We start from the raw sequence: 27836 nt of genomic DNA on the forward strand, positions 1-27836 counted from the left end.
AATTTTGAAATTTATATATGTGGAATTACAGGGATATCATTATATAATTTAACAGAATTATATAAATTTAATAGATGTCTTATTTTGTTTTGAAGTTAATCCTGGCAGTGCTGAGGGAACTAGATGGGATGTTGGGGTCCAAACCTGGGTCAGCTGTATGCAAGGCAAGCAAGCACCTTCACTGCTGTATCATTGCTCTAACCCCAGATTTCTGGTTTATTTTGAAAGTCAATAGTGGGGCCAGAGTAATAATACAAGGGTAGGTAGTTTGCCTTGCATGCGGCAGACCTGAGTTTGATCCCCGTCATCACATAATGATTCTTCAAGCCTGCCAGGAATAATTTCTAGGTACAGAGATAGCTCAAGTAACTCCTGAGTGCTGCTGGGTGTGACCCCCAAATCAAAACAAGTCACTAACTAGTACTGTGAAAATGAGTGTTGTGAAACATTTTATTTAAGTATAATTAAACAAGTATAAATTTAAATGTAAATAAGTCAAGTATGCATTTTACATATTTTTTGTTTTGGGAACACACCTGGCAGTGTTTAGAAGTTAGTCCTGGAATTACTGCTTGCAGTGCATGGGGAACCACATTGGATGCTGGGGGTCAAACAAGGGTTGGCTGTGTGCAAGGCAAGTACCATCTTTACTGAGTTATCAATCCAGCCCAAAACTTTAAAAAAAATTTTAATCCCTACACATTTAAATAAAATATACTTTCATCACACTTTTGCAAACCTGAACTACCCTCCCTTTCTAACATATATGATTCTTATCAGGATTAAGGGGAAAAAAGGCCAAAATCTTAGCAGAAATAATATATGGCATATTTTGTAGTTTAATTTATAAAATTAAAATATGTGATTTGTTAAGGAAACTGGTTATTAAATAGTAAACTACCTTTACAATTTAACTACCTTTTTTTTGCAAATCGTTTCTACTATTCCTGTAGCTCCCTCCTCTATCAGCTTCCAACTCTAGTGGTAAAGAGAACATAGAATGGAATAAATAGTGGTTTAAAAATGACATTGTTTACTAATGCCATTGAATCAGTTATCTGAACTTCTTGCTTCGTTATGTCAACTGTTTGTTTTAGCTGGAAATGAATCGTGTAAGTGTAGGATATGTCTGTGAATCATGAAGTGATGCAATTTTAATTTTTTTTTTTTTTTTTGGTTTGGAGGCTACACCTCACTGTACTTCACTTTTGTCTCAGGACAACATATATATGGGGCTTAGGGATGAAATCAGAGAGTCTGCAGCAAGAAGCAAATCAATGCTGCTGCTTTAGGATGAAAAGAACAGAGTCTTTTTTATACTTAGAACATAATAAATTTGTCTTCTAGTTTATTCTCACTGGAGCAGGTCTTCAAAATCAGAAAATTCTGGACATTTGCCTTTTCCTTCAAATCCCAAGAGTAAAAAAAATTTTTTTTTGAGATTCGAAGCAAATTATTTATTGGAGATTGCTCTTGTTTTCTTTCTTTTTTTAATGATATTTTTTTATTTTGACGAAAGTGGATTACAGTCACTTTGTTTCTTCCCTAGGCAAAGAAAGTGCTTTTTTGGTTTTAATTGGTTGTTGGTTTTGTTTTCAACAACTACCTACATATAATCCTAAGGACAACTGCCTAGAATCCATAGAAGTGAACGTTGACTCCCCAGCCTCGGTCGCACAGGTGACGGGTAGAGCTGAGGCCACAGTCTGCGGGGTTCCCCGAGTGGGCCACGCCCACAGCGGCCCCCGCCCCGCCCCTAGGGCGCCTGACAGCTCTAACCTCCACAGGGCGGAGCCACAGCAACTCAGCCACAGGAGCAGCGCCAACACTCCCTGGGCAGACATGGCACCGAATCTTCGCAGCTGCGCCTCCAAGGCCTGACGCCACCCAACGTTGCCCGAGCACGGGTGTGCTAGTGCGCATGCGCTGCTGCGTGGACAGCGACTCAGGTGGTTTTTGGACGGGCAGGAAGCGTTTAGGGCCCAAAGCAGACCTCATAGCAGGAAAAATGCCTGCGTTGTTAATCTTGTGACTAAGAACAAGAGATCGGCACCTACTTTATTGGACTGTGGAGATAAAAAGGGCCAAGGGCATTGCAGTCTTTGGAGAAATGATTTTTTTGTTACTTTCAGACTGTTACACTGGGAAATGGAGGAAGGTTAGGGCTCGACTTGACTGCTAGATTCTCTTTCTAAATGTTCTATGCCTTATTTCTTTATTCTTGAATTTTACGATTTTGATCGTGGAAAAATGTTACTGGAGAGAAATGAGTTCTCACAAAGGCTTTCTTCTCGAAAAATAAAACAAAAACAAGACAAAAAACAAAAAACAAAAACACCACCAAACTTGAGTTTGGAAGCACCGAGGTAGCCGCACCCCATTGACAATTTCAACCTCTAGTGGTAAATAAGCGACTTTCACAAACATGCCCTGAAGCCTGGCGTCTTTATAAACATGCTTATGAATGTTATATTCTTTGCCTGAGGGTTTTCAAACTGTAAACGAGAGCATAGGTTGCTGGAAAAATTCCAAGAGACAGCCGGAAGGCAAGTTTATTCCTTCTTAATTTCAAATGTAAATTTTATTTCTATTGAAGCAATCATAAAGAATATAAACCTTAAAGCCTGAAGCAAAAAAGCAGAACACACTCTATGGTTTCTTTCTCTGGGAAGCCCTGACAATAAAGTAATGATTGTTCTTTTACTCAAAAGGCAAAAAATGATTTGTTTTACTCAACATAAAAAAATCCCTTTCCAAAGTCTCTGTCCTTCTTTGCAGAGCCTTACTTTCCATTTAAAAGTTGTACCTTTCAAGTTCATCCCATTTGTAGTATTTTAAAATACAATCTTGTGTAGGCAGACAATTCTCATTCCTTTTTTTGGGGGGGGTGTCACATCCGGCAGCGCTCAGGGGTTCCTCCTGGCTCTACGCTCAGAAGTCGCCCTTGGCAGACTCGGGGGATCATATGGGATGCCGGGGTTCGAACCGCCGTCCTTCTGCATGCAAGGCAAACGCCTTACTTCCATGCTCTCTCTCCGGTCCCATATATAGTTTTCCTTTTCCACATAGCAATGGTTATTCCTTCTTAGGTAAAAGAGGAACTAAACGGAAAGCATGTTTGTAAGTTAGTTTTTTTGGTGGTATTTTTTTTTTGTTTTGTTTTGGTTTTTGGGTCACACCCGGCAGCGCTCAATTAGGGGTTCCTCCTGGCTCAGAAATCGCTCCTGGCAGGCTCGGGGGACCATATGAGATGCCAGAATTCGAACCATCGTCCACCTGCATGCAAGGCAAACGCCTTACCTCCAATACTATCTCTCCGGCCTTCCGATACCTTAATAAAAGCAAGTAGCTGAAAGTAAACGGAAACGAATGTTGCCGAGATTCGAAACCTAGAGACGGCAGAGTCCTGGGCACATCGAAAACCAAAACCAAACCAAACAATCGCTGCCTCCGGTGCATGCTGGGATTTGTAGTCTTCGGCTCGAGAGGGCAACACGTGACCCTCCATTTCGGTTGGAAGAGCGCTGGCGGGCGGGCGGGCAGAGGGGCGGGGCTTCGCGGGGTTGGTCTTAGCGAGGCGAGTCCGTTCGCGGAAGGGGCGTGGCCTCGACTCGGTGGTCCGAGGCCTCGCCTAGGGCCGTGTGCTGCCGAGCCCGGCCAGCGCGGGGCAGTCGAGAGAGGCCTCCTTAGGAGACTGCGGCGAGAGCGGCCGGGGCGGGGCGGGGCGGGGCGGGGCCTGGAGGGCGGGAGGGCGGCGCCCGGGGCGGGGCGGGGCTCTGGCTCGGGCTTCCTCCGCATGTGGCTGGCGGCCGCGGAGCAGTTCCGTCCGTGCGTCGGTCTGTCCGCTCGCTCGCTCGCTCGCTCGTTCCCGCCCATCCCTCCCCTGCGGCCGCGTCCGTCGCCTCCGGGCTGTCCCCGCGCGCGCGCGAGTCCCGGGCGTTCGCCATGGCGTTCTCCGAGCCCAACCCTGCCGCGTCCTCCCTGCCCAATGGCGACTGCGGCCGCCCCAAGGCGCGGCCCGGCGGCGGGAACCGGGTGACGGTGGTCCTCGGGGCGCAGTGGGGCGACGAGGGCAAAGGCAAGGTGGTGGATCTGCTCGCGCAGGACGCCGACATCGTCTGCCGCTGCCAGGTGAGGCGGCGACGGGGCGGGGAGGGGAGTCACCTTGAGGCCTGGCGGGAGGCGGGGAGCCCCGCTGGGTGGCTGGGCTGGGGGCCGGGGGTGGGCCGGGCCGGGGTGCTGAACCGCACGTCGCCCCCCCCCCCCCAGCAGGCCCCCGGAGCCGGGCTCAATGCGGGCTGTTTCCGTGCGGCCCGGCGTTCTTTTTCTGAAGCCCAGTGGCGTCATAGGAACCCGAAAAAAGGCGACTCCCCATCTGCATTGTGAACCCCGAGGCCACACATCCGAGGAAGCCGAGCCCAAACCTCAGGCTTGTCAGAGCTTGATTGCTGGAAACACTGACTGAGACGAGATGGTTGGGTCCCACACATCAGCAGTGAACTTTTTCTTGCGGGGGAATTAGGGGTGCCCTTACACTTCCGACCGTGACACGTGGTTTCCCCCGCTTCCTTCCTATTTGTTTTTGAGGCTGCCTGGAGGCTAGGCCTTTGCAAAAAAGAAAAAAAAAAAAAAGGCTCTTGAGAAGTCCCCACTTCTTCAGAATTCCTTAAGAGTTGTGCAAGCATCTCTTTTTTCTCCAAAGAAATTGCTACATTGATTGAAGATGTTTCAGGTCTTGTTGAAGGTGTCAGGACTTTTTGTTTGTTTGTTTGTTTGTTTTAGGAATGCACCTAAATACTATGGAGCCCCGTTTGTATATATTCTGGCAAGTTAGCATTGGGCCTACTTGGATGTCAGCTCTCTGTCTCTGTCTCTCTCAAGGGGGTTCCTTGTGAGGGTGTTGAAACAAGGTCATCATAAGAAGTAAATACAGACATTTTCAGGCTTACCTGTCGTTTTGTTGTTGTTGTTGTTTTAGTGTACAATGCCCCTGCCCAATCCTAGGGTAAGAAGTTGTCTCATGGTTGCCTGTTCCTGTTACTAACACCCTCTACACCTCACCCACCTTTCCAACTATTTTCCATCCCGCAGGCAATATGTGTACTTTGCCTACTAGCACCGTGAAGGTGTTGCCTTTGAATCCTAACCCCATTTCTTCCTCCTTACTCCCCTTTTGGAACTGGTTCACAAGCCCACTGCTCATTCTTTTTACCTTTATTGAATACATTTTTATATAGGCACCGTGAAATTACAAATTAATTCATGTCTTTTTTTTTTAATCTTAAAATAAGGTTTAGTAGTACTGTTGGGGAATAAATATGAGAATACCCAATTCTTAAGTTGGATCAAGGGGAGAGAGGCTGAGATTTGTCTCTTTCTGTCTTTCCGACATCTTCCTTACCTAAATTAGGTAGTAGTCATGTTGAATGAGTTGTGGATTGTGAGGTTTGGGAACCATTATGACGTTTGCTCTAAAAGAACTTCAAAAATGCGATTCACTTGTAGTGTAGACTGGAGTCACTGTTACTGTTACTGTGAAAGTACTCCTGAAGGAGAACATGGAATGAAGAGAACTGATGCCCTTGGAAAGTCTAGAGAGAAGTGATTGAGAAGGCTTGTTTAGCTCAAAAATGGCTGCTGAATAGAGAACATGACAGATCTATTCAAACTTTCCTCTTGACTTTTCTTGTGTAATTCCAAAATTTTTTAATTATTCCATTGGCTTATGTAATGAGGATAAGCCTATTCCCTTTGTATTTCACCTTGCTAATAACTTTATATTTAATCTTAGTCCTAGTTTGACTTATGAAAGACTGAAGTATTGAAGATCTAGATGAGTTGAGAAAAATCACCAGTAGGAAAGATATTTTAAACTTGAATTGCTAGGCTTGATGTTAAAGCCTCGTGTTTGTTTATTTATTTTGGGTTTGGGGGCCACACTCTGCGGTGATCAGGAGCTACTCCTGGCTCTGCCTTCAGAAATCGCTCCTGGCAGGTTCAGGGATGCTGGGGATTAAACCCGTATCCATCCCAGGTCTTATCCATCCCAGGTCGTCTGCATGCAAGGCAAACTCCCTCCCACCGTGCTATCACTCCGGCCCCAAAACCTTGTGTTTAATTGAAAGTATGAACTTCATTAGAGTTAAATAGTTTGTGTGCTTTGTCATTCATAACAGGAACTCAAAATTTCGTCCTTCCAGAAGTGGCATGCACAGTGTAGCAATATTTCAACTGTAAAATTATTAAATAAGGAACTTTTCCAATGTAGATGCAGTTTTAAAATACATTTTAAAAATGATATATTTCACAATATTTTCATATGTGAAATGCTTTCTTGGGGAAAATAAATACTAAATTATTGGCTTTTTCATAATCATATACTTAAAATACACATCTTTCAGATTCAGGTTCAGATTTATGGAGAGTTATTTTTCATTTGGCAGATATTTCATGTTCATATGTAAGTTATATATGATGTGTGCTTAAGAATAACCACCACTGATGACTTAACATGTTACATAAACCCTTGTAATAAAAGATGTATAGGACTATGACTGATATAGTGCATTCATTCCATATATGCATGAATATCTAAGGAGCACAGCCCCCCAAAGATAACAGGGATTGGTACCCTCAAGGAGATTAGTCTAGAGGACAAGTTTATATGAATATGTTTTGGTATGCAGAAAGGTACAGACGGGCTAGGGGAGGAGGGAAATGGGTGCCTTGGTGGTGGGAATGTTGCACTGGTGAAGGGATGTGTTCTTTTATGACTGAAACTCAACTACAATCATGTTTGTAGTCATGGTGCTTAAATAAAGATAGTATTTAAAAACAAACAAAAGAAAATATAGGGCCTGGAGTGATAGTACAACAGTTGGGCGTTTGCCTTGCATGCGGCTGATCCAGAACCGACCTGACCTGGATTGGATCCCCGACATTCCATATGGTCTCCCAAGCCTGCCAAGAGTAACCCCTGAGTACCACTGAATGTGGCCCCAAACCAAAAAAAAAAAAAAAAAAAAAACCAAACAAATAAACAAAAAAGGCTCAAGTATGGAATTGACATTTCTGACATTGTCCATTTCTGACAATACAAATGCGTTTTCTTAGGAAGAAAATTGCTTTCCCTTTCAATTTCTCTCCAAGTAAGCAGTTACATATTTAAATCCTTGTTTCTTTGTTGTTTTTCTTGACATAAAATTTATATATAGTAGTTTCATGTGTATCCTATATTTTGTTAAGTAGAAACTGCAGCAATTTGAACTCCTTCATCATATCCCAAACTTGAAGTGATGCTTTATATTCTTGAAGAAAAGAAATTTGGTTACAAAGACAAATATCAAGTTGCCTGTGATCAGGAAGAGCTAGGATTGTATTCTCTTTCTTTGTGCCCCCTCCCTTGGGGGAGTTTCAATTAAAGTTAATTGCAAAGAGGAAAATATATCCTATTGCATGCTATATATGAGCTTACTATAAAGGTAAATTCATGAAAATATTTATTTTTATATTATTATTATTATTTTGGTTTTCTGGGCCACACCCGTTGACACTCAGGGATTATTCCTGGCTATGCACTCAGAAATTGCTCGTAGCTTGGGGGACCATATGGGACATTGGGGGATGGAACCGAGGTACGTCCTAGGTTAACACCAGCAAGGCAGACACCTTACCACTCCATGCCACTGTGCCGGCCCTGAAAATGTTTATTTTTAATCAGGTGCTAGTATGTGCTGAAGGTTCAGACATCAGCTATTAGTGACTGGTATTGTTAGGGAGATGGGGTACATTTTGCAAGGTTATGATGGTGCTCCATAAGATCCCCCTGATCACCTTTGGGAATGGAAGTAATCACTGAATGTTGCTAGGTATTCCACCAACCAAAATACACAAAAAGTGTAATATTCATGCCAGCAACAAATAGACTCAATTTTGAAATAGAAAAGTTAGAAGATAATTAAAAAGGAATAATTTTGTGTATTTTAATGCATTCACCTTAAAGAACTCAATTTTTCTCATAATCATTTTCTCTGTTTTGAAGATGGTAGGAATGGCATTTAAGATAAAACCATTCTTTTAAGTTAGTAACAGTGGCTATATTGGGTTGACTATCAGGGTTCCTCATTTAGGTTATAGAGTGTCACTGGCTGGAACGATAGCATAACATTTATTTGCCTTGCACGTGACCTACCCGGGTTCTATCTCCAGCATCCCAGATGGTCCCCCAGCCTGCCAGGCGCGATTTCTGAGCACAGAACCTGGAGGAACCCCTGAGTGCTACTAGGAGTAAGGAGTAAGTGCTACTTAAGGAGTAAGCCCTTAAGTACTACTGTCTGTGCACACACACTCTCTCCCGAAAAAACAAACACAAACAAAAAGATTGTTAAGTTCCTAAAAATCTTTTGTTTGTTTGTTTGCTTTTTGGGCCACACCCGGTGGTGCTCAGGGGTTACTTCTAGCTATCTGCTCAGAAATAGGTCCTGGCAGGCACAGGGGACCATATGGGACTCGGGGATCTGAACCAACCACCTTAGGTCCTGGATCAGCTGCTTGCAAGGCAAACGCCGCTGTGCTATCTCTCTAGCCCCATTACTAAGAATCTTGAAGGTTCCAGACAAGAAATCCTTTTTATAGTTGTTGAAATAGTTTAAAGGAATGGAATCTGAGTTATTGCTGTGCTCTCTATTGTAATAATTCAAAGTTGTAACTGTGACTTGATTGATGTTCATTTTAAGCTTTATGATGAAAATTTTCATTTATTCAGAGCAAAGGACAAAGTGAAGATTCTCAAGCTGTGTTAGAGGTTAAGGTCTGTGAGAAAATTTTTCATCTATTCAGAGCAAAGAGCAAAAAAATAAAGATTCTCAGACTATGTTAGATTAAACTCTATGATTAAGAATTTTCATCTGTGATGAAAATTTTTTCAGAGCAGAGAGAACAAAGTGAAACTTTTCAGACTGCATAAGGCCTAAATGAACTGAAAAGTGCCTCTGAGTTCATGAAATATCTTTATCCCTTCCTCATATTTGGCTTTACTGTTGGAAAAAGACACCGTTATTTCAGGTTTAGTAACTAAGAGATCATTTAGAGAAGTCATCTCCTTTATCACTATAGGACTATAGTTAATTTTGAACAGAGAAATCTGAGTTATGAAATTGGTAGTTAATTTTGTAGACTATCATTTCATTTCCTTCCAAATTCTTTACCTTCTGTAATTTTCTCTGAATCTTTGAACTGTCTTATTTACATTAGCTCATTTTCTTGATCCAAATTTTATTCTTGACAAACTGCTTCTATTGAATCACCCTTCAGTTGAACATCAAATTGGGACTTAAAAAAATGTACGTTGAAAACAAGAATAACTAAATAGTCATAGTATCCTGTATTGAAACCATAAATATTTGAATGTGCAAGTTAATAATTTTTGTGTAGTATTATTGGTACAAGATGTGGATTTGAATGTGAATTCAGGCTGTATTTGTTGCAATGAATTAGTCAGTCATTGGAATTCTTTGTTGGCAAGCAATGGAGACTATCTTAAGCAAAAAGGAGATTTGTTTGAAGAACTGGATGGCCAGTCCTCAGCACAGCCTCTGAGTCAAACCTAAGATCTCTGCAGTCAGAATTTGGCAACCCTTCTCATTAGAATGCTTCTCTTCTATTCTAGAGATAGATAAAGCATATATCTCTGACTCAAAACTGTCTTCCTGGAGTATCAATTGCTAAATCAATTTTCTAAAAATGAAGAGCTTAATTGATTCTGTTTAGATTAAGATTCTATGTCTGGGATAGGAGGGGATGCCATGATCACCATGAATCGCAAAGGAGGGCAGGGCCTAGACAAAAGAAGAATTAGACACTCAAATTGTATAGTTTGAAGACCTAGAGTTAATTTCATATAGAAAAGTAAGACATGAATAAGCAGTTCTGATTTTTTATTTATTTATTTTTTGGTGAGTGGTTTCTGATAGGTTGGACTGGCAGAGCTTTTTTCTTTTAAGAGGAAATAAAGTTTGGTGCTACATAGGTTTTTTATTAACTATAACTACGAATCATGAAAATTAGATATCTGTGGGGCCAGGCGGTGGCACTGGAGGTAAGGTGCCTGCCTTGCCTGCACTAGCCTAGGACGGACCGTGGTTCTATCCCCCGGCGTCCCATATGGTCCCCCAAGAAGCCAGGAGCAACTTCTGAGCGCATAGCCAGGAGTAACCCCTGAGCGTCACAGGGTGTGGCCCAAAAACCAAAAAAAAAAAAAAAAAAGAGAAAATTAGATATCTGTACTGGTTTTAAATCTGTGAAAGGGTACATTAGAATTGTTTTTCAGTTTGAGAACAGAATTATGTAGGAGGCCGGCTGGGGATCAATGCAGAGAGCCTCCACTGAACACACAGCATTTTAGTGAAGGGTCTTTTTTCATCACAATATTCTGTACCTGGGCTTCTTAATTTTTTTTCCTCTCTAGAGAAATTTTTATGTGATCCTGGGCATATAAAGTTACTGGTCTTAACAGTAATTTAAATAATCGTTACATTATTTTAAAATAATTAAAACATATACGCTTCCACATTCAGAAAAGTGACTATGTGGACGAATAACCATGTTAGAAGCCAGGAGTATAGACTACTTTAATATATGTCTGTCAAAAGAAAGCTTATAGGGGCCTGAATGATAGCACAGTGGTAGGGCGTTTGTCTTGCATGCTGCTGATCCAGGACCAACCTTGGTTCCATCCCTGGTGTCCCATATGGTCACCTGAGTCAGGAGCAATTTCTGAGTGCATAGCCAGGAGTAACCCCTGAGTATCACTGGTGTGGCCCAAAAAGAAAAAAAAAGAAAGAAAAGAGAGGAAGGAAGGAAGGAAGGAAGGGAGGGAGGGAGGGAGGGAGGGAGGGAGGGAAGAAGGAAGGAAGGAAGGAAGGAAGGAAGGAAGGAAGGAAGGAAGGAAGGAAGGAAGGTATGAGGGAGGGAGGGAGGGAGGGAGGGAGGGAGGGAGGGAGGGAGGTTCCTGGAGATAAAGACCATTATTTTCCTACTCAGTTGAGACATTTAAATGAGAATAAATCACATTTTAATAGTTAACGAGACATTGGTTATTATTTAGACATGGTTAATATTTAGATATTAAATATATTATGTAATAAATAGGTAATGTAATATTAAATATTAACAATGATTAATATCAGTGTGCAGACTGTTCACTCAAGTAATATCCAGTCTTTTGTAGCTGAACTTTTTATTATCTGTAAAATTAGAAGAACCAAAGGAATTAAATGGAAATTTATTACCTTAAAGTCATCTGTTCTTTGCAGCAGTCACCTGCTTAAATATAGCAGCTATCATCTCTCAGGGTTCCTGTCATTTTTTCTACCTATGTGGATAAATCATTATCTTAGACTTAGAGTAGGCTTTTTGTCCCACATCAACTCGGTTTACAGTTATTTTTATCAAGTTGTTAGGTTATCCAATAAAATAACTCAGGATACTTCAAGTGTTATATTTTTCTTATTAAAGGAATGCTGTTTTTAAAATTCCTTTTTATGAGGTTATGAGATGGTTCATAAGACTGGAGTGCATTCTTTGCATGTAGGGGACCTGCGCTCAATCCCTAACTCTATGTGGGTGGGTTTTTTTTTGGGGGGGGGTGGCTCACCTGGCAGTGCTCAGCGCTCAGAAATCACTCCTGGGAGGATTGGGGGACCATATGGGGTGCCGGGGATTGAGCCAGGGTCTGTCCCAGGCAAACACTCTACAGCTCTGCAATCGCTCAGGCCCCACCATGTGGTTTCTTGACCTGTATGTGGGGACTAATCAGAGCACTGCCAAGCACAGCCCCCAAACCGAAAACAAAGGAAGAAAAAAACCTCAAAGAACTGACTCTTTGGTTGTTTTATTTGTTTATATTGTTTCTTTCTTATGCTATAAATATTCTTAGTTATCCAATTTAGTAAAAATTTATGCAATATAGTGATTTATAACAATTTAGAATTAAATAATTATAGTAGAAGAGCTAGGAAGATAGGATGGGCTTAAGGCTCTTGGCTTATACGAGACTGATCCCAGTTCAAATTTCTCTTGCACTAATAGGTTCCCCTGAGCCCAACTGAGCTCTGCCAGGTGTGACCCCTTAATCCCCACATACTCTACTATGAAAAATAAAACCAAACCCCCAAACCAATCTAGCCTTTTTTCTAGGTAGAATCTAGAATAAAAATTTTATTTATTTTTTTGTTTGGGAGGGGGTGTTTGAAGGCGACACCCAGTGGCCCTGTACTCTGGGAGTACTCCTGGTGGTCTCAGGGTGCTCAGGATTGAGAAATAGTGCCTTATCCACTGTTCTATTCTCTGAATCTAGACAAATTTTAATGTACCTCATACTCTGAAAATACATTTTCTTAAAGTTTTATGTGAGGTTTTTTAAAACCATAAGTAGACATAAAATGGTTAATGTAATAATTATCCTATAATTAAAGACTATGAGCAGTATAGTCTTTTGGTATGTAGTATTGTTTTACGATTCTTTGAGGACTGGTAATAAATTTGTATGGATATGGAAGTAATATACCAGTAAGTATAGTTCAAGTATTATACCAGGAAGTATATGACAAAAGATTGAAAACTGGAGTGCCTCTCTTTTGGACCAGTTTAATTAATTATTTGTTCATAAATATTTTCAGAAAAAATACAGTGCAGCTGTTAAGAAATTTAACCTTGTTCTATTTACAAGGTTAACGGCCCTTGGATGTATTAAATGAAACAAAAGCCAACTGCCCATAGTTGCCACTAATTGTATATGTGGATTAAAGCTGTTAAGGTATTTGTGTTATTAACTCAGGAAGGACACAAACTGGTGGGGACTGCTCTTCTTGCATCAGGGAACCAGAAGAATGAAGGGTTAAAAAAAAAAAAAACCGCTTTTTACTCAATACTTAGTGCCTTTTTTATTGCATGCATATATTTCATATTAAAAAAACATGAAAATATTGTTCCTTATAGCTATCAAATGAATAGGTAGGTATTGCTTAACACCTGCTTCTGTCTTTTTGCATCCTGCCTCCCTTCTGTCCTCTTGTAGATTGTAGCCCACCACTGTCAGGCTTTGCTAGGAAGTGACTCAGAAACTATAAGATAATGCCTTTTCTGCTATCCCTAAGTTAGACCTTTGCACTGAATGGCCCTTTTAATTCCTTCTGGAGTGACTCCAGAGGCCTTTCCCCTCCCTAGCAACTCTAGGTAGTCTTGGCTCACAAGTACTGCTGGGTATGGCATATACTATTTTTCAAGCAATAAATAACTTCCTGGTTCAAGTAATGTTTTTTGTTTGTTTGTTTGTTTTGGGGCCACACCCAATGACACTCAGGGGTTACTCCTGTGCTCAGAAATCGCTCCTGGCTCAGAGAACCATTTGGGACTCCAGGGTTCAAACCCTGGTTCGTTCTGGGGAGCCACTGTGCTATCGCTTAGGCCCCTTGTGGTTTTTTTTGTTTTGTTTTGTTTTTTATTTAGTCACTATGGTCATGATTAGGTTTCAGGCATACAAATGTTATGTTTCAACAACAATCGCTTCATCAGTGTCCACCCATCCCCCTTTGCCTCCCACCTAGCAGTCTGCTTCTATGCCTTTCTTCCCCTTAACTTTTCCTTCTGTGCCTTTCTTCCCCTTAACTTTTTCCACTGTAGTTTGTACTGTTGCTGATGTGGTTTCACACATAACAACCACCTTACTGCTCCTCCCTATTGAACACTTCTCCCGCGATAGTCATTTTGCCCTCGTCCTATCCCACAGCCTACTTGAGTAGTATGTTTCTTATTGAATATCATTTATCTGTTTCCATTGTCTCTGGGCATCTGTTATTTCACCCTTATGTTACTCTAATCGTACACACAAGAGGCATTCTGTGTCAGTCTCTCTGACTAACTTAATTCACCGTAATGGTTTCAAGGTCCCTCCATGTAGCAGCAAATTGTATGTCTTTATCTTTTCTTATGGCTGAATAATATCTCATTGTGTGTATATACCATAGTTTCTTTATTCAATTATTGGATAAAGTTTTTTTACCTTATTCTTGGACACTTAGGGTGCTTAGATTTTGGCTATTGTGGATCTGCTGCAAAAATCATAAGGATGCAAATGTCAAATGTGTTTATATTTTGTTTTGTTTTCTCTCAGGATTACTTGGTTATCTATCTTGGTATCTTTATCTTGGTAAAGGTTTTTTTTGTGATTTTATGCAAATTTTAGAAGAATTTGTTAAATTTCTTGAAAGATACCATTGGTATTTTGATAGGATTTGCATTGAGTCTGTTGGTTGCTTTAGGTAAAATATACATTTTAACAGTAAAGTTCTTCCAAGCTATGACTTTTAATTTCTTTTTCTTCTTTCAGTTATTTTGAAAAATATCTTATGTTTATTTAGTACAGGTCTTTGATTACTTATGTTTATTTTAGTTTCTCAAGTAAGATAGTCATTTGATGATTGTACCAGTGGTGGTCAGGAGACCAGAATGGGGTGCTGGGGATTGAACCCAGGTCAACCACATGCAAGGCAAATGACCTCCTTGCTGCACTGTTTGTTGTTCATTTGTATGCAGATGATCATCATGAGAAATCTCAACAACTTTCAGTTTTGTGATATATTATTGGCCCCATTCTGTACATTATAGTTCCTTAAATATAGTCAATTGTTTTATCCCCATGGTTTTTAAATATGAAAATTAGAAAGTTTGTCAGTGAGATACCTCAAAGAGTTGGACTTTATGTTTTACCTATAGGAGATCCAGTTTCATTCTTTTTTTTTTTTAAATCAAATTTCTTTATTTTAGACAGTTGCTTACAGTTGTTCATAATACAGCTACTGCTGGCATTCAGTATTCCAGTACCAATCCCTCCACCAGTATAAAATTTCCTCCATATTTTGTCAACAGTTTTCCAACTTCCCCAAAGCCTGCCCCATGGCAGATGTGAATAATTTACTTAATATTGCTTAATACAACTAAATGGGAATAGAATTATTTTTTAAAAATTCATTGAAAGAAAATGTGTAGCCCTTATCTCTACTTGCCAAAAATTGTGGGCGAGTGCAGAGAAGGGCCCATTCTGACATGATAGTTGGAAATGATCACTCTGGACAAGAACTAGGTGCTGAAAAGAGATCAAGTGATACGCAGGATACCTCTTCAGTAAGTTGCAAACCAGTGTCTTAAAAAAAAGGAGGAAAGGGGGAAGAAAGAGAGAGAGACAGACAGACAGACGAGAGATTGATTGTTGGTAGGAAATGTGCACTGGTGAAGGGTGTTGTACATTGTATGACTGAAATTCAATCAGTACAACTGTCTTAGGGTGATTCAGTTAAAGAATTTATTATAAAAATTTTTGAAAATTGTCATATCTTGCAGTGGGGTTCTAATGACATTTGAAGAGTTTACTAAGCTGCATATTGCTGAGCATTCTGTTGTTGGTTTTGTGGGTTCTATGATAATTTCACATCTAATTTGGGGTACTTCTACTGGGCTATCAATACTAAAATATATTTGAGGATCTGTGAAGCTATTCTGATGAAGCCATATGGAGACACCAGTGGTTTGTTAGGACCTTTCCAAGGGGCCCTAGTGTGATCAGCTGCAAGGCTGGTTTGTCTGAGTTTTCCCTGTTAAATGGGCCTTTGGCCTCTCTTTGATGTTGGCTGCCCCCAGGGTTTCAGCAGGGTGGGTAAGGAAGACTTGCTCTATCCTCCTCCAAAGGACCTCCGAGTGATTAGTTTTCTTGTTATGTTCCTAAGTTTTTCCTGCTAGTTGTGCCTTTCTTTTGAGAGATGAGTCTACAGGATAGCCTTGCATGTTTCCTAAGCATGAGCCAGAGAAAGAACCCTCAGCACCACTGGATATGGCTCCCCACAAAATGAAAAAGAAAAGATAGAGAGAGAAATTACCTTTTATTATTTCTGTATCAATGTTTTTATAATTCGGCTTGAATTTTCACATGACCATGAGATATGAACCTCATAGAGTGAGTTTCCTTACCTTGTATATTAGATGAACACGTGCAAGGGATCTTTTATTAACCACAAATTATTGAATAACCCAGTGTCTCGAGATTATTCTTAGTTGATAAGTCCATGCAAAAATATATTGTTTTACAAAGTTTCGTGGCATACTTCTAGGGCAGAGATCCTCAAACTATGGCCTATGCTGAGGACATTTACCTGGCCCACCGGGTGTTTTTGCCACCCCTGCCTGCCCTGCTTAGCTTACAACTTGTCTCTGGCCTGCAGTGCACATGTGTAGGATGTGCACTGCATTTCCCAACTCTCCTCTCTCTGTCTCTCTACTCCACCTCTCAGGCAGAAACCCTCAAGCTACTGCTTGTTTAAAAAGTTTGAGGACCCTTGTTCTTGGGAATATGGACTATATGAATAATAGCTTTTCTATATTTCATGGAATTTTTATTTTGCTAAAGTTCTATGAATAGCTAGGCTTCTATATCTCCTAATAATACCAAAATCAGAATAACAAGTGAATTATCTTCTATGCCACTTTCACTTTTATTTTAAGAATGGATATCCCTGTTTTCCAGAAATCTGAATTGTCCACTTTTCAGATTCTCTGAGCAATAATGATTTAAGTGCACTATAGTGTGGAAAGGAGAAAGGATTATTATAAAATCTTTAAAGCAGGGGTCTCAAACTCGCGGCCCGCAGGCCACAAACAGCCCTCCGTACAACATTTTGTGACCCTGCCCTAGAGGAATCTTTTTTTTGTTTTGTTTTAGTTGTTTGGGTCAAACCCCCCCCACCCCCCAATGTTCAAGGCTTACTACTGACTTTGCACTCAAGGATCATCCCGACTTTGCCTCCTGCGGCCCCCCAGGTAAATTGAGTTTGAGACCCCTGCTTTAAAGAATGCTTGAGTTTCATTTAGTTTTACCAGTGTAGATTTCCTAAAGTTTTATCAACATTTTAGTAGTATATCTTTAATTCACATTAGGACAATTTACTTATTATGTTTATCACTTGGCTTAATATTTATGTTTTGTATTTCAGGGAGGAAATAATGCTGGCCATACAGTTGTTGTAGATTCTGTGGAATATGATTTTCATCTTTTACCCAGTGGAATAATTAATCCAAATGTTACTGCATTTATTGGTAAGTATAACTATGGTTGTATTGAGTGTAGTTTATAACTATATCATTTGCTCATTTTTATTTTTCCTATGTTGACTTTTATATTTTCTGGAGTATACCTAAACAACTTTTTGTATTTATATTTGAGCTATACCTGGCTGCACTCATTACTCCTGGCACTGCTCTCAGAAACTATTCCTGGCTATGAACCACTTGGGATACTGGGAATTAATCCCAGCTTTTCTTTTACAAGAAAAACATCCTACCTACTGCCTTCTGGCCCCACCCAACTGACTTAGAATTCTTTTAGTTCTTTTAACATAAATCTTTCTTTTGGGGATAACTTTGCTTGTAAATCTGATCATTTGCAGTCTTAATTCTATTAGTTTTCTATAGGCTGAAAAAAGTTTATGCAGGAAGAATTATGAGAAAACTGAATTGATTTTGAGCTCGTCTATGATGCAGTACATTTTTTGCTTTAGAATTTAATATTTAAAAGTACTAATATCTGGAGTGATAGTACGATGAGTAGCCTTGTGTACAACCAACCTGGATTCAGTCCCTACCACCACCAGGAGTAAGCCCTAAGTACTGCCAAAAATGGCCCCAAAAGTAAAATAAATAAATAAATAAATAAATAAATAAATAAATAAATAAATAAATAAATAAATAGAAGCACTAATCACAGCCCATGAAATTGAGAGTATGATACCCCAGTTTGAAAGAAATTGATATCCTGTGACCTGGTTAAGTTTGTCTAAAGCAACTAAATTCTTCCAGAAACCAGTTCTTGCTGAATGGCTCTTAAGTAGGGATCTCTAAAGTTTAAGAAGGAAAAACAGACATAATTATGGGGGTCAGGGGACTTAGCCTTTCAGACTGAGAACCCCAGTTTTCCATTGTAGTAAATCACCTTAAGCACACACCCTGCTTTAACACCCAAGGCACATACCCTGTTTTCCCTAATTCCCTTACCCTCATCTTCCCTAAACATAGAACACACCCTGTTTTAATCCCCTCTCACATCCTACCTGACACAGAGTCCACACCTCTATCCAAAAGGGATATATTAATATCCCTTTCCCACCTAAAATAAAAGGAGTTACTCTCCTGAAGTGACTGGTGAGTACTGTACTTTCTCGGGATCTGACCTCACCAGTGACTTCTACATTTTGGGATGTGACTTAACCAGCATCATTTACATCCATTACATTCCTTATTTATTGTCTTAAACTATCATAGGAAGATCCAGGGTAATTGTTTACAAACATCTATTTATTTCTGCAAACCTAACCAGGCTAAGATAAAATAAGTCAGAGAGAGAATAGCAGCTACATAACTGAAGGTGCAGCCCATTATATCCATAGTGAATTTATCTCTAAAGAATCATCTCTGGCACAGAGATGAGAGCAGTTACAGGACCCCATCATGGGAGCTTTCCCTCACCCCCAACAAAGTATAAAGGTTCCAGAAAGCACACTATCCAGCCTTTTTCAGTCTGAATCTATTCCTGACAAATTTCTTTTAAAACAAGATACTTTGTAAGTAATATCAATTTATGGAGTATTATGAGATAGCTCAGTGAGTTAGAGTATCTGACTTACAAGTCAGAATTCAGTTTTTGGTGTTGTCGTGTGTATAGCACAATCCTGGAAGCTTATATATGTGGTCCTTGGGGCTGCAGGTTAACTTTCAGCCCACAATAACCATAATCAGGTATGAGCACCACACATAGTTAAAGGAACCTCAAGAGCACCATGGTCGGCACATATGTAAGTTCCACAACAATTCTTAGTATTATAACATAATGTATGAATAATGTAGTTAAAGAATGTGACACCCAAGCATTCATGTGAGTCAAAACTAGTGTCATCTTAGCAAGCCTCTAGGCCTTGAGTGTATGAGCACACCCAATGTGTAAACTCTGTGAGCACCACAAGTGTACAAGCACCACAACCAAACATGTTTTTGATGTCTGATCAGCAGCAGAATAGCAAAGGAAAGAGGAAAGGATAAGAGTTGGGTCCAGGGCTAGAGTGATAGCACAGCAGGGAGGGCATTTGCCTTGCATGAGGCCAACCTGGGTTCGATATTTTAATATTCAGCATCCCATATGGTCCCTCGAGCCTACCAGGAGTGATTTCCTATGTGTAGAGCCAGGAGTAACCTATGAGCACTGCTGTATGAGACCTAAAAACAAAAAAAAAAAAAAACAAAAAAAGTTGGGTCCAGGATGTCTGTTTAAATTATTTTTGTGGTAAACTCCCTGATAAATAGAAAGTCCTATTAATTTAAGTTCTTATCTTTTATAATCTTTTTTATTGCACAATATTATTGTAAATATGCATATTTTAATGTCTTATAAATGTAGGTGCTTAAGGTTAGGATTTGTTTGTTTTCCTTAGGAAATGGCGTGGTAATACATCTACCCGGACTGTTTGAGGAAGCAGATAAAAATGTTCAAAAAGGAAAAGGTATGAGTTTGCCTGGTAACCAGGTGTGTTTTTCAAAAGTTTATGGAATTTGTGCCAGACACGAATTGTCTTATAAGTTAAAGTGGCAAGTTTTTGCATTTTGCATTTTTAGAAATTAATTGCCTACTTTATTTTTATATATAAATAGCATTGCATTATAAGAATACATGTTTCTTGTTTGCATTGTTACTATATGTACTATATATAAATTAAAATTTGTTGCTAAGGGGTCAGAGAGCTAGTATAGGGATTAAGACACCTGGCATACAGTGGACCTAATTTTTATACCTGGTACTGCATATGGTCATTTGAGCACAGAGGTAAGAGTAAGCCTCCGCACAGCCAGGTTTAATCCCCAAACAACCCTCCCCCCTAAAAGCCCACCAGGAGAGATTCCTGAGTGCAAAGCCAGGAGTAACCCCTGAGCACTGCCCAGTGTGCTCCCCTCAAGCCTCCCAAAAGAAAAGACCAATAGAACAATACAATATTTGCCAGGATTTAATCCCCAGCTTTCCATATGGCTTCCCAAGTACCTCCAGAAGTAATTCCTGAGTGCAGAATAACCCCTGTGTAATGCCAGTGTGGCCCCAAAACAAAATCAAAAAACAAGGTAAAGAGAAAATAAGATAGACATAGAAAGAAAAACATGGGGTCTGGGACTGAGAACTCTGACTGTACTTCATATACATTATTTATTACTTAGAAACAGGAATCAGAAAGAGGAAGGACCAACATTGGCAGACATTTGCCTATTTATGCTAATCTAACCAGACTTGGCTTTTACATGTCAAAGCAGACTTAGGCAGCTAAAGTAACTAATGTCTCTGGAAAGCATGTCTTTGGGAGAGGTAGCAGAGATAAAGAGGGATTATAGGACCCCACCATGAGCACATTCACTAGTATTTAGAATACATTCCCTAGTGTTGAGAACAGTACTTCTTAGAAAGGTATACTTGATGACTTTTTATAAAATGACAGAGATAAGATTCTTGTTTAAAATGTCTTCTCTGTAGAACTGATAGGAAATGCTTCAGTGAAAGAATCTTCTAAACAGTTTTCTGAGACATTTAGAAGAAAAATTCTACTGTGCAAAGTGTTCATATAACTGTTTTCCTTCTTACCTCTAGGTCTAGAAGGCTGGGAAAAAAGACTTATCATATCTGATAGAGCACATATTGGTAAGAAACAGGCATTTATTTCTTCTATGAGAAGTTTATCAAGTATAAACATGAAAGCGTATAGTGACCTACTTTGTCTTGATTTTCATGAAAACTAATATGGAGGTAATTGTGTACATTATAGTTGGGTTCCTAACACATGGAATAATACAACATTTCCTATTTTTGTGAATACTGGCAAGGACCTCTAATGTGTAACATTTAAAAAATATCTGTTTTATAAAAAATAAGCTGATGAGATTTTTAATTCTTATGAAAATGAAGTATGTTTTGTTTTTGTACATTGTCTTTGTTTCCAGTGCCTGATTTTGATGTTTGTTTTACCCCTCTCAGTATTTGATTTTCATCAAGCTGCTGATGGTATCCAGGAACAACAGAGACAAGAGCAAGCAGGAAAAAAGTATGATATTTATGTGTATGCACATTTGAAGCATATCTAGAACCAATGGATTATAAGTTAGGCAAGGTTTAAGGAAAATTAGATTTAAGAAAAACTGACATACTGACACTAATATAAAATAGTTTACACTTCAGAAAAAAAATCAATATGATAGTGAAAATAAACTTACAGCAATTGTAGTAAATAGAAAATGGCCATAGATCCTTTATTTTCTATGATGTTCTGACTGCTGCATCTTTATTATCTAACTCAAAACTTACTTTCATTTATTTTTAAGTTTGGGTACCACAAAAAAGGGCATTGGCCCAGTGTATTCTTCCAAAGCTGCTCGGAGTGGACTCAGAATGTGTGACCTTGTTTCTGACTTTGATGGCTTCTCTGAGAGGTAACATACGTGTTTCAAAATAGAAAAGAAATGGATCTTTAGAATTTTTAAACTGTGAAAATTCTCATTTTAGTTGAATAGTGATTGTTTTATTGGAAATATTAAAGCTCCCTACTTGGGTGGAATTTATGCATCCAGAATTTGTTCGGTCCTCAGACTTTTTAAACAGGGGTCCAGTTCACTGTCCCTCAAAGGACCAACCTAGAGTTAAAAATAATTATGAACAGTAGTTGTCTGTGGGCTACTAGTTTGAGGATCCCTGCCAAGACTGAGAGGAGACAAAGAGAAGGAGGGAGCGTATTGTAGGCCTGGGTTGCATCCGAAGCTAAGCAGGGCAGGCAGAGGAAGCAAAAACACCTGGTGGGCCAGGCAGGCCCGATTAATGTCCTGAGCAGGCCACATGTATCCTGTGGACTGTAATTTGATGACCCCTTTCTTAGGGATTTGGTCTTAGATCCAAAGATTCCATTGTATTTTCACTAAAAATAATTAGCCTCTCAGGTATTAGTGAACTATTATGAATATACCAGGCTCTCCTTCAGAGTAGAAATGCCACGTGAGCACTTTCGCAGAAAACTCTCCATGGGAAGCCTAACATAAAGCTATCTGGTTATTCATTCCTTATGGAATTGGTTACTTTAATAACTGGCTATGAAAGTTATGTCAGGCTGTGCCTATTTTCACTCAGCATTTGGTCTGAAAACAGGGTACTTTGACCTAGAGGATCAGACAGATTGTTAATGTCAGACTTTATGTAAAAACATTGTTTCTTTTGTTTCCAGAGAATTCAGCTAGCTTTAAGTCTTAAACAGTAGTTATGGATTTCAGTCTTTTCACCTATCCCCCAGATTACTTTATATTATTGATAGTCTGAAAGTGACCAAAATTATAATTGTGTATTTATTCATTGAACTGATCTTTTGAGCTCTTTTTAGAATAACTCCATTGTCAATTAATTATTATTAAGACCACTTTACTGCAGAAATCATTTGAATCAATTTATATTGGAATATTTGTAGATTGAGCTAATATTTTCTATTTATTTTTCTCAGGTTCAAAGTTTTGGCTAACCAGTATAAATCAATATATCCTACTTTGGAAATAGATATTGAAGGTGAATTACAAAAACTCAAGGTAGTGAGTGTTTTATGACCTTTTAAAAATGTCCTTAATCTGTTTGCCAAGTTGATATTAGATCTTTTCATTCATCTCTTGAAGTTAAAGGGGCCAGAGCAATAGCACAGTGGGGAGGGCATTTGCTCTCCTGAGCGCTGCTGGGTGTGACCCCAAAAAACAAAAATAAGTAAATAAAAACAAATAAAAACAATGCAGTTGGCAACACTATTGTCAACTATTAGACATTCGTGATATTTTTTGCAACGTATTCTTAAAAAACAGTGCATTTATTGTCAACTACTAGACATTAGTGATATCTCTAAGATACCAAGAAAAAATAACCAGTATTATTTAAATTATTTAATTCAACATTTATTTAATATCTTTTAATTTAATTAATAATTATTTACTATGTGTTATGATTTATATTTTATGATTAATATAATAATTTAAATTATTTAACCTGTCTTATTTAAAATACAGGAAAGAGTAATCTGTATTCTTTCCACCTTTCCATTCCTCCTAATCATCGGTGAATTTTAGACTACTACTTATGTACTTGATCATTGGCATCTTAGAACTGGATAGGGTTTTAGTTACCTTGTACTATTCTAGAGTGGTAGTAGACTTTAATTCTCTCGTTTCCTTTTTAAAAACAAAATAACATCATCTTACTTTAAAGGATACATTCTAAATTTTAGGTTTTGGTTTCAGTATATTGATTGTTGCTCATTCTGGTATGCAATAATTTATTATTGTTATTATTTAATAAAAGTTTTAAAACTCATGGTTATGTGGCCAGTAAATGTAGTTTTATAAATATATAAAAACATTAGTTCATTTTATTTCTTTGATTTGGGGCCTACTTTCAGAAATGCTCAGGGCTTATTGTGCTGTATTTCTCCAGCCCCCATAATAGTTAATATATCTTCTTGAAAGCTGATTTATGATGTGAAGTCTTTGTCTATTTGGAAGAGTATCATTATTTACAGTGATGTTGGTGTACAACTTTTAAAATGAGTGATATCCACTCTTTTGAGCTCTTATTTCTGATCCTGGATAATTGGCTCAAGTGACAAAAGCTAACCCAAAAGTTAGTTGGTTGAGCACAATTATTAATTCTTTTCTACATCGCATTTATGTTTTCATATTGGAAATCAGATAATTGTTTATCTAGAATAATATAGTACAGCGGTAGGGTGCTTGCATGTGGCTGACCCAGGTTGATCCCTGGCATATCATATTCCAAGCTCATTAGAAATTATACCTGAGTACAGAGCCAGAAGTAACCCCTGCCTGAGCTCTACCAGTGTGGGTCTTCTTCCTCTCTCCCCTCCGAAAAAGGGGCTGGAGAGATAGCACAGCAAGTAGTACACTTGCCTTGCACATGCTGACCTAGGTTTGATCTCCAGTAGCCCGTCAGGAGTGATTCCTGAGTGCAGTGCAAGGAATAAACCCTCAGCACCACTCAGTGTGGCCCCAAAACAACAACAAAATAGAAAACAACAAAAAACCACAGGTGATTGTTGCTTAAACTGGTTATATTACAAAGTTATTAGTATACATTGAAACTGGTTTTTCTCTTCTCATATAGGGTTATATGGAAAGAATTAAACCAATGGTGAGGGATGGTGTTTATTTTCTATATGAAGCCCTACATGGACCACCAAAGAAAATTTTGGTAGAAGGGGCAAATGCAGCGCTACTTGATATTGATTTTGGTAAGTGAGGTCTGACTTAAAAGGAAGCTTAACTGGGGCCTTAAAGTGCTTAAGATATAAATAGTTAATTTTAAGAGTAACATTCCTAACAAGACTTTTAGCTGATATATTCAAGAATGATAGAAGTTTGTCATCTTATGCCAATCTTTGAAAGTAACAAAGAAACACCAATTTGTATTCTTTAGAAAAATAAGATCACTGTTTGAGTTCTGTGAAACTTGGATTCTGGTTTTTCGCGTTTGGCTTGTAGTTAAATTCCAAATCTCGTTTCTTTGGAATTATATGATTATGAATCTTGTGGCAGGAATTTTATCTTCAATATTTTAAATACCAGAAACATTGTTATTAAAGATGCAATATCCTATGGCTATGGATATCTGTTTAATTCCCAGAACATGAGATTCTGGAAAAAACAATTTTCATTTCAGTAAGTATTTAACATCTTCAAACTGCTTCCCTATTAGTTTGTTGGCCCTTCCATCTAAGCATGATCTCTCAAGGTAAGTCATTGTTCTGAGCTATTTCAATGACTTAGGACTTAAGCCAATTAAAGTATATTTTGATGTAGTAGATATTTGTATAGATCATTATGCGTAGTAACCAATCTAAAGAAAGTAATTAGCATAGTGAATAATTATGTGAAGGATCTTTAAGATGACAAATTATCCTTCTCATGGCCTAGTTTTTGTATATCTGGGATTATCAAAGTAAGAAAATTCTCCAGGTTACCTGGTATAACTTAAAAATTAATATCATGGGAGCAGAATAAGTTTGTGTGAAGTTATTAGAAGATTTTATTTTTCAATATATCATATTTTTCATACCATAAGAGGTACTTTTCCTCCCCCAAAATGGAGGGGGAATGTCTGCTTCTTTGGGAGTAAACGCCCCCTGGATCTGAAACCTGAGTTCAGGGGAGGAGAGCATGTACTAACCATTTGACATCCTCAGTGTTATGCCCCTTTATTGCACAGACATACCACATAGTACCAGCAATCAGGTTAATGGTCTTTCAGATATAAAGCTTCCGTTGAGGACTATTTGATCGCTGCTTGAACATTTTTTTTTATATTAACGAAAAAGTACTTAAAAATGTTGGTTTTTTTTTTTTCTTTTCTTCCCATTAATTTACTGCTCAGTCTGGCGGTGATCTGAGTAGTTATACGCGTGGGGTACAGTGACATTAGGGCCTTTGTAAATGGGGGTGAAGTGACTGTTTTCATCCCCTCTTCATGGGCTCCACATCACGGCCTGAAAAAAAGAAAAACAAAAACAAAAAAGAAAAAAAATGTTATTTTTTTTTTCTTTATTTTTTGATGTTAAAAAAAAATTAGGTAAATTTGTTTAACCAGCTGTAGACCAGCGTATTGTAAATATACTTCAGCCTCGCAGGCTGGTTGTTCCTTGACAGTGTCTTGCGTTGCACCATTTGCTTTAGAATATTTTTTCTCTTGTTTTCCTCATCTAAAAACGATGTGCTGGGGCCAGTCCGGTGGTACAAGGGGTAAGGCGTCTGCCTTGCCCACACTAGCCTAGGATGGACTGATCCCCCGGTGTCCCATATGGTCCCCAATCCAGGAGCAATTTCTGAGCACAGAGCCAGGAATAACCCCTGAGCATCACCGGGTGTGGTCCAAAAACAAGCAAAACAAAACAAAACTATGTGCATCTTATAAAGCGAAAAATACAGTATATAAAATGGTATTAAATCATTCATTACAGTAGTTGATACCAATTATCCAGAGCTGAGAGTTGATAGCTGCCTGTGTTCATCGGACCCCTACTATGAAGATTGTAGTTACTGCTCTTAATATTTTTGGGGTGTTTTTTTTTATTTTTAAATCTGGGCTAAATAAGAATTTAACATGAAAGCTTTAAAGAGGGTGGACATAATTGTGTTCATGTTTATATAAAACAATCTAAAATATACTCAGGAATTTTCATGGTAATTCTGTTTGAAAATGAATATATATTTGTTTAAATATTTTAATATTTCTTCTATCTTTAGGTACATATCCTTTTGTAACCTCCTCAAACTGTACTGTTGGAGGTGTTTGTACTGGATTAGGTATGCCACCTCAGAATGTTGGAGAAGTATATGGAGTTGTGAAAGCTTATACAACTAGGGTTGGGATTGGTGCCTTTCCTACGGAACAAGACAATGTAAGCCTATATCTTAGACTAATTTGAAAATTTTAAAATAGTCATACTTTTTACCTTCATTCTTAATTTCTGATGCATTTCTCTTAGTTTGCTAAATTGATCAGAGAAACTTTTAAATTTTGTAAGTTATTTGAAAGATAATTGTATTTGCAAGGCTAAGTGAAGGAGAATTTTATTAAAGGAATTGAGATAGTGATGGTGAACTTAAAAATTAGAAACCATGCATCAAAACTTATGATGCAAGAGAGAAAAGTAATTTCTAGATGTCATCTATCCGATAGCCATCACTCACTTACCTATATAGAGGTAACTTCATGCAAGTCTTCGTTTAAAGTCTGTATAATTCTGCAGATGCTTGTCAAATAGAGAGCTGTTTAATATCACTATCCCATTTTACATATGAGGAAATCAAAGCATGAAGCATGAAATAACTTGCCCATTACCATATTTGGGATTGTGATTCAAAGCCGATTACTCATTTCAAATAAATACCTAATTGTAAGAATGTCAGAATAAATCTGAGGTAATGAAATGATTTTTTAAATGAGGAATATAAAAATTATAAGGATTAGATCATAGATGGTATACTAAGTTGTAGAAAGTAGCTTTTATCTTTGGGTAGTTTTTCATTCTTAGCTTCTTCAAAAGTGTATGCCTACTTCACTATTGTTTCATAAATAAGAAATCAACTTTTATTGTTACTCATTTCTATTTTTGTATGTTGAATTACTATAGAATTCTATAGAATTTACTATGTAAATTGTTACTTTGTTACAATCAGTATTTAATTTACAATAGAGAAAATCAGTTTTAAAAATATGTAAATCCAATTTTTTCTTAATGAAGCTTTTTTTCCTTGATAATTCCATTACCACTTAGTTGTAAGAAGCAATATTAAGTAAATTATTTTTACCTGGCAAGTTGTAGGCTTGGGGGAAATTGGGATACTGGGAATAGTGGTGGAAGGAATATTGTACTGGTGGTGTTGGAACACTTAATATCAGAAATACCTGTATTATATGTAGTTTTGTAAAGCACCAATGGTGTTTAAAATAAAGAAATATATTTAAAAAAATTTTAAGGCAGTTGAGAAATATATACCTGCTTATTAGATATGTTTGCCTCATGGTTTTCAGAAAAATTATTCTTTGAACTAAAATGGCTTAACTTGTGTAATTTAATAATATCTGGACTGAGAACTTGCTTAAGAGGCTAGAGTGCATGCATGGCAAGTGGGAGACACAGGTTTGATTCCTGGTACAACCTAGTCCTCCAGGC

General features: G+C 38.4%; 1 protein-coding gene and 1 non-coding gene across 2 annotated transcripts in view; both read left to right on the forward strand.

Annotated features, from left to right (window-relative positions):
• Positions 1 to 3919: 3919 nt before the first annotated feature.
• ADSS2 (adenylosuccinate synthase 2) overlaps positions 3920 to 27836 on the forward strand; it is a 33170-nt gene continuing 9253 nt past the window's right edge. The window contains 9 exon segments of the mRNA XM_049776519.1: positions 3920 to 4131; positions 17040 to 17142; positions 19527 to 19595; positions 20723 to 20773; positions 21107 to 21173; positions 21451 to 21558; positions 22611 to 22692; positions 24269 to 24395; positions 26404 to 26558. Coding sequence (XP_049632476.1) covers positions 3946 to 4131; positions 17040 to 17142; positions 19527 to 19595; positions 20723 to 20773; positions 21107 to 21173; positions 21451 to 21558; positions 22611 to 22692; positions 24269 to 24395; positions 26404 to 26558 — 948 coding nt within the window. The 5' untranslated portion in view covers positions 3920 to 3945.
• LOC126014638 (small nucleolar RNA SNORA20) lies at positions 25512 to 25642 on the forward strand. Its single transcript, XR_007497646.1, has one exon. It is a non-coding gene; the product is annotated as a small nucleolar RNA SNORA20 (small nucleolar RNA).

Source organism: Suncus etruscus, chromosome 7 (genome assembly GCF_024139225.1).
Source record: "Suncus etruscus isolate mSunEtr1 chromosome 7, mSunEtr1.pri.cur, whole genome shotgun sequence".
Taxonomy (NCBI): domain Eukaryota; kingdom Metazoa; phylum Chordata; class Mammalia; order Eulipotyphla; family Soricidae; genus Suncus; species Suncus etruscus.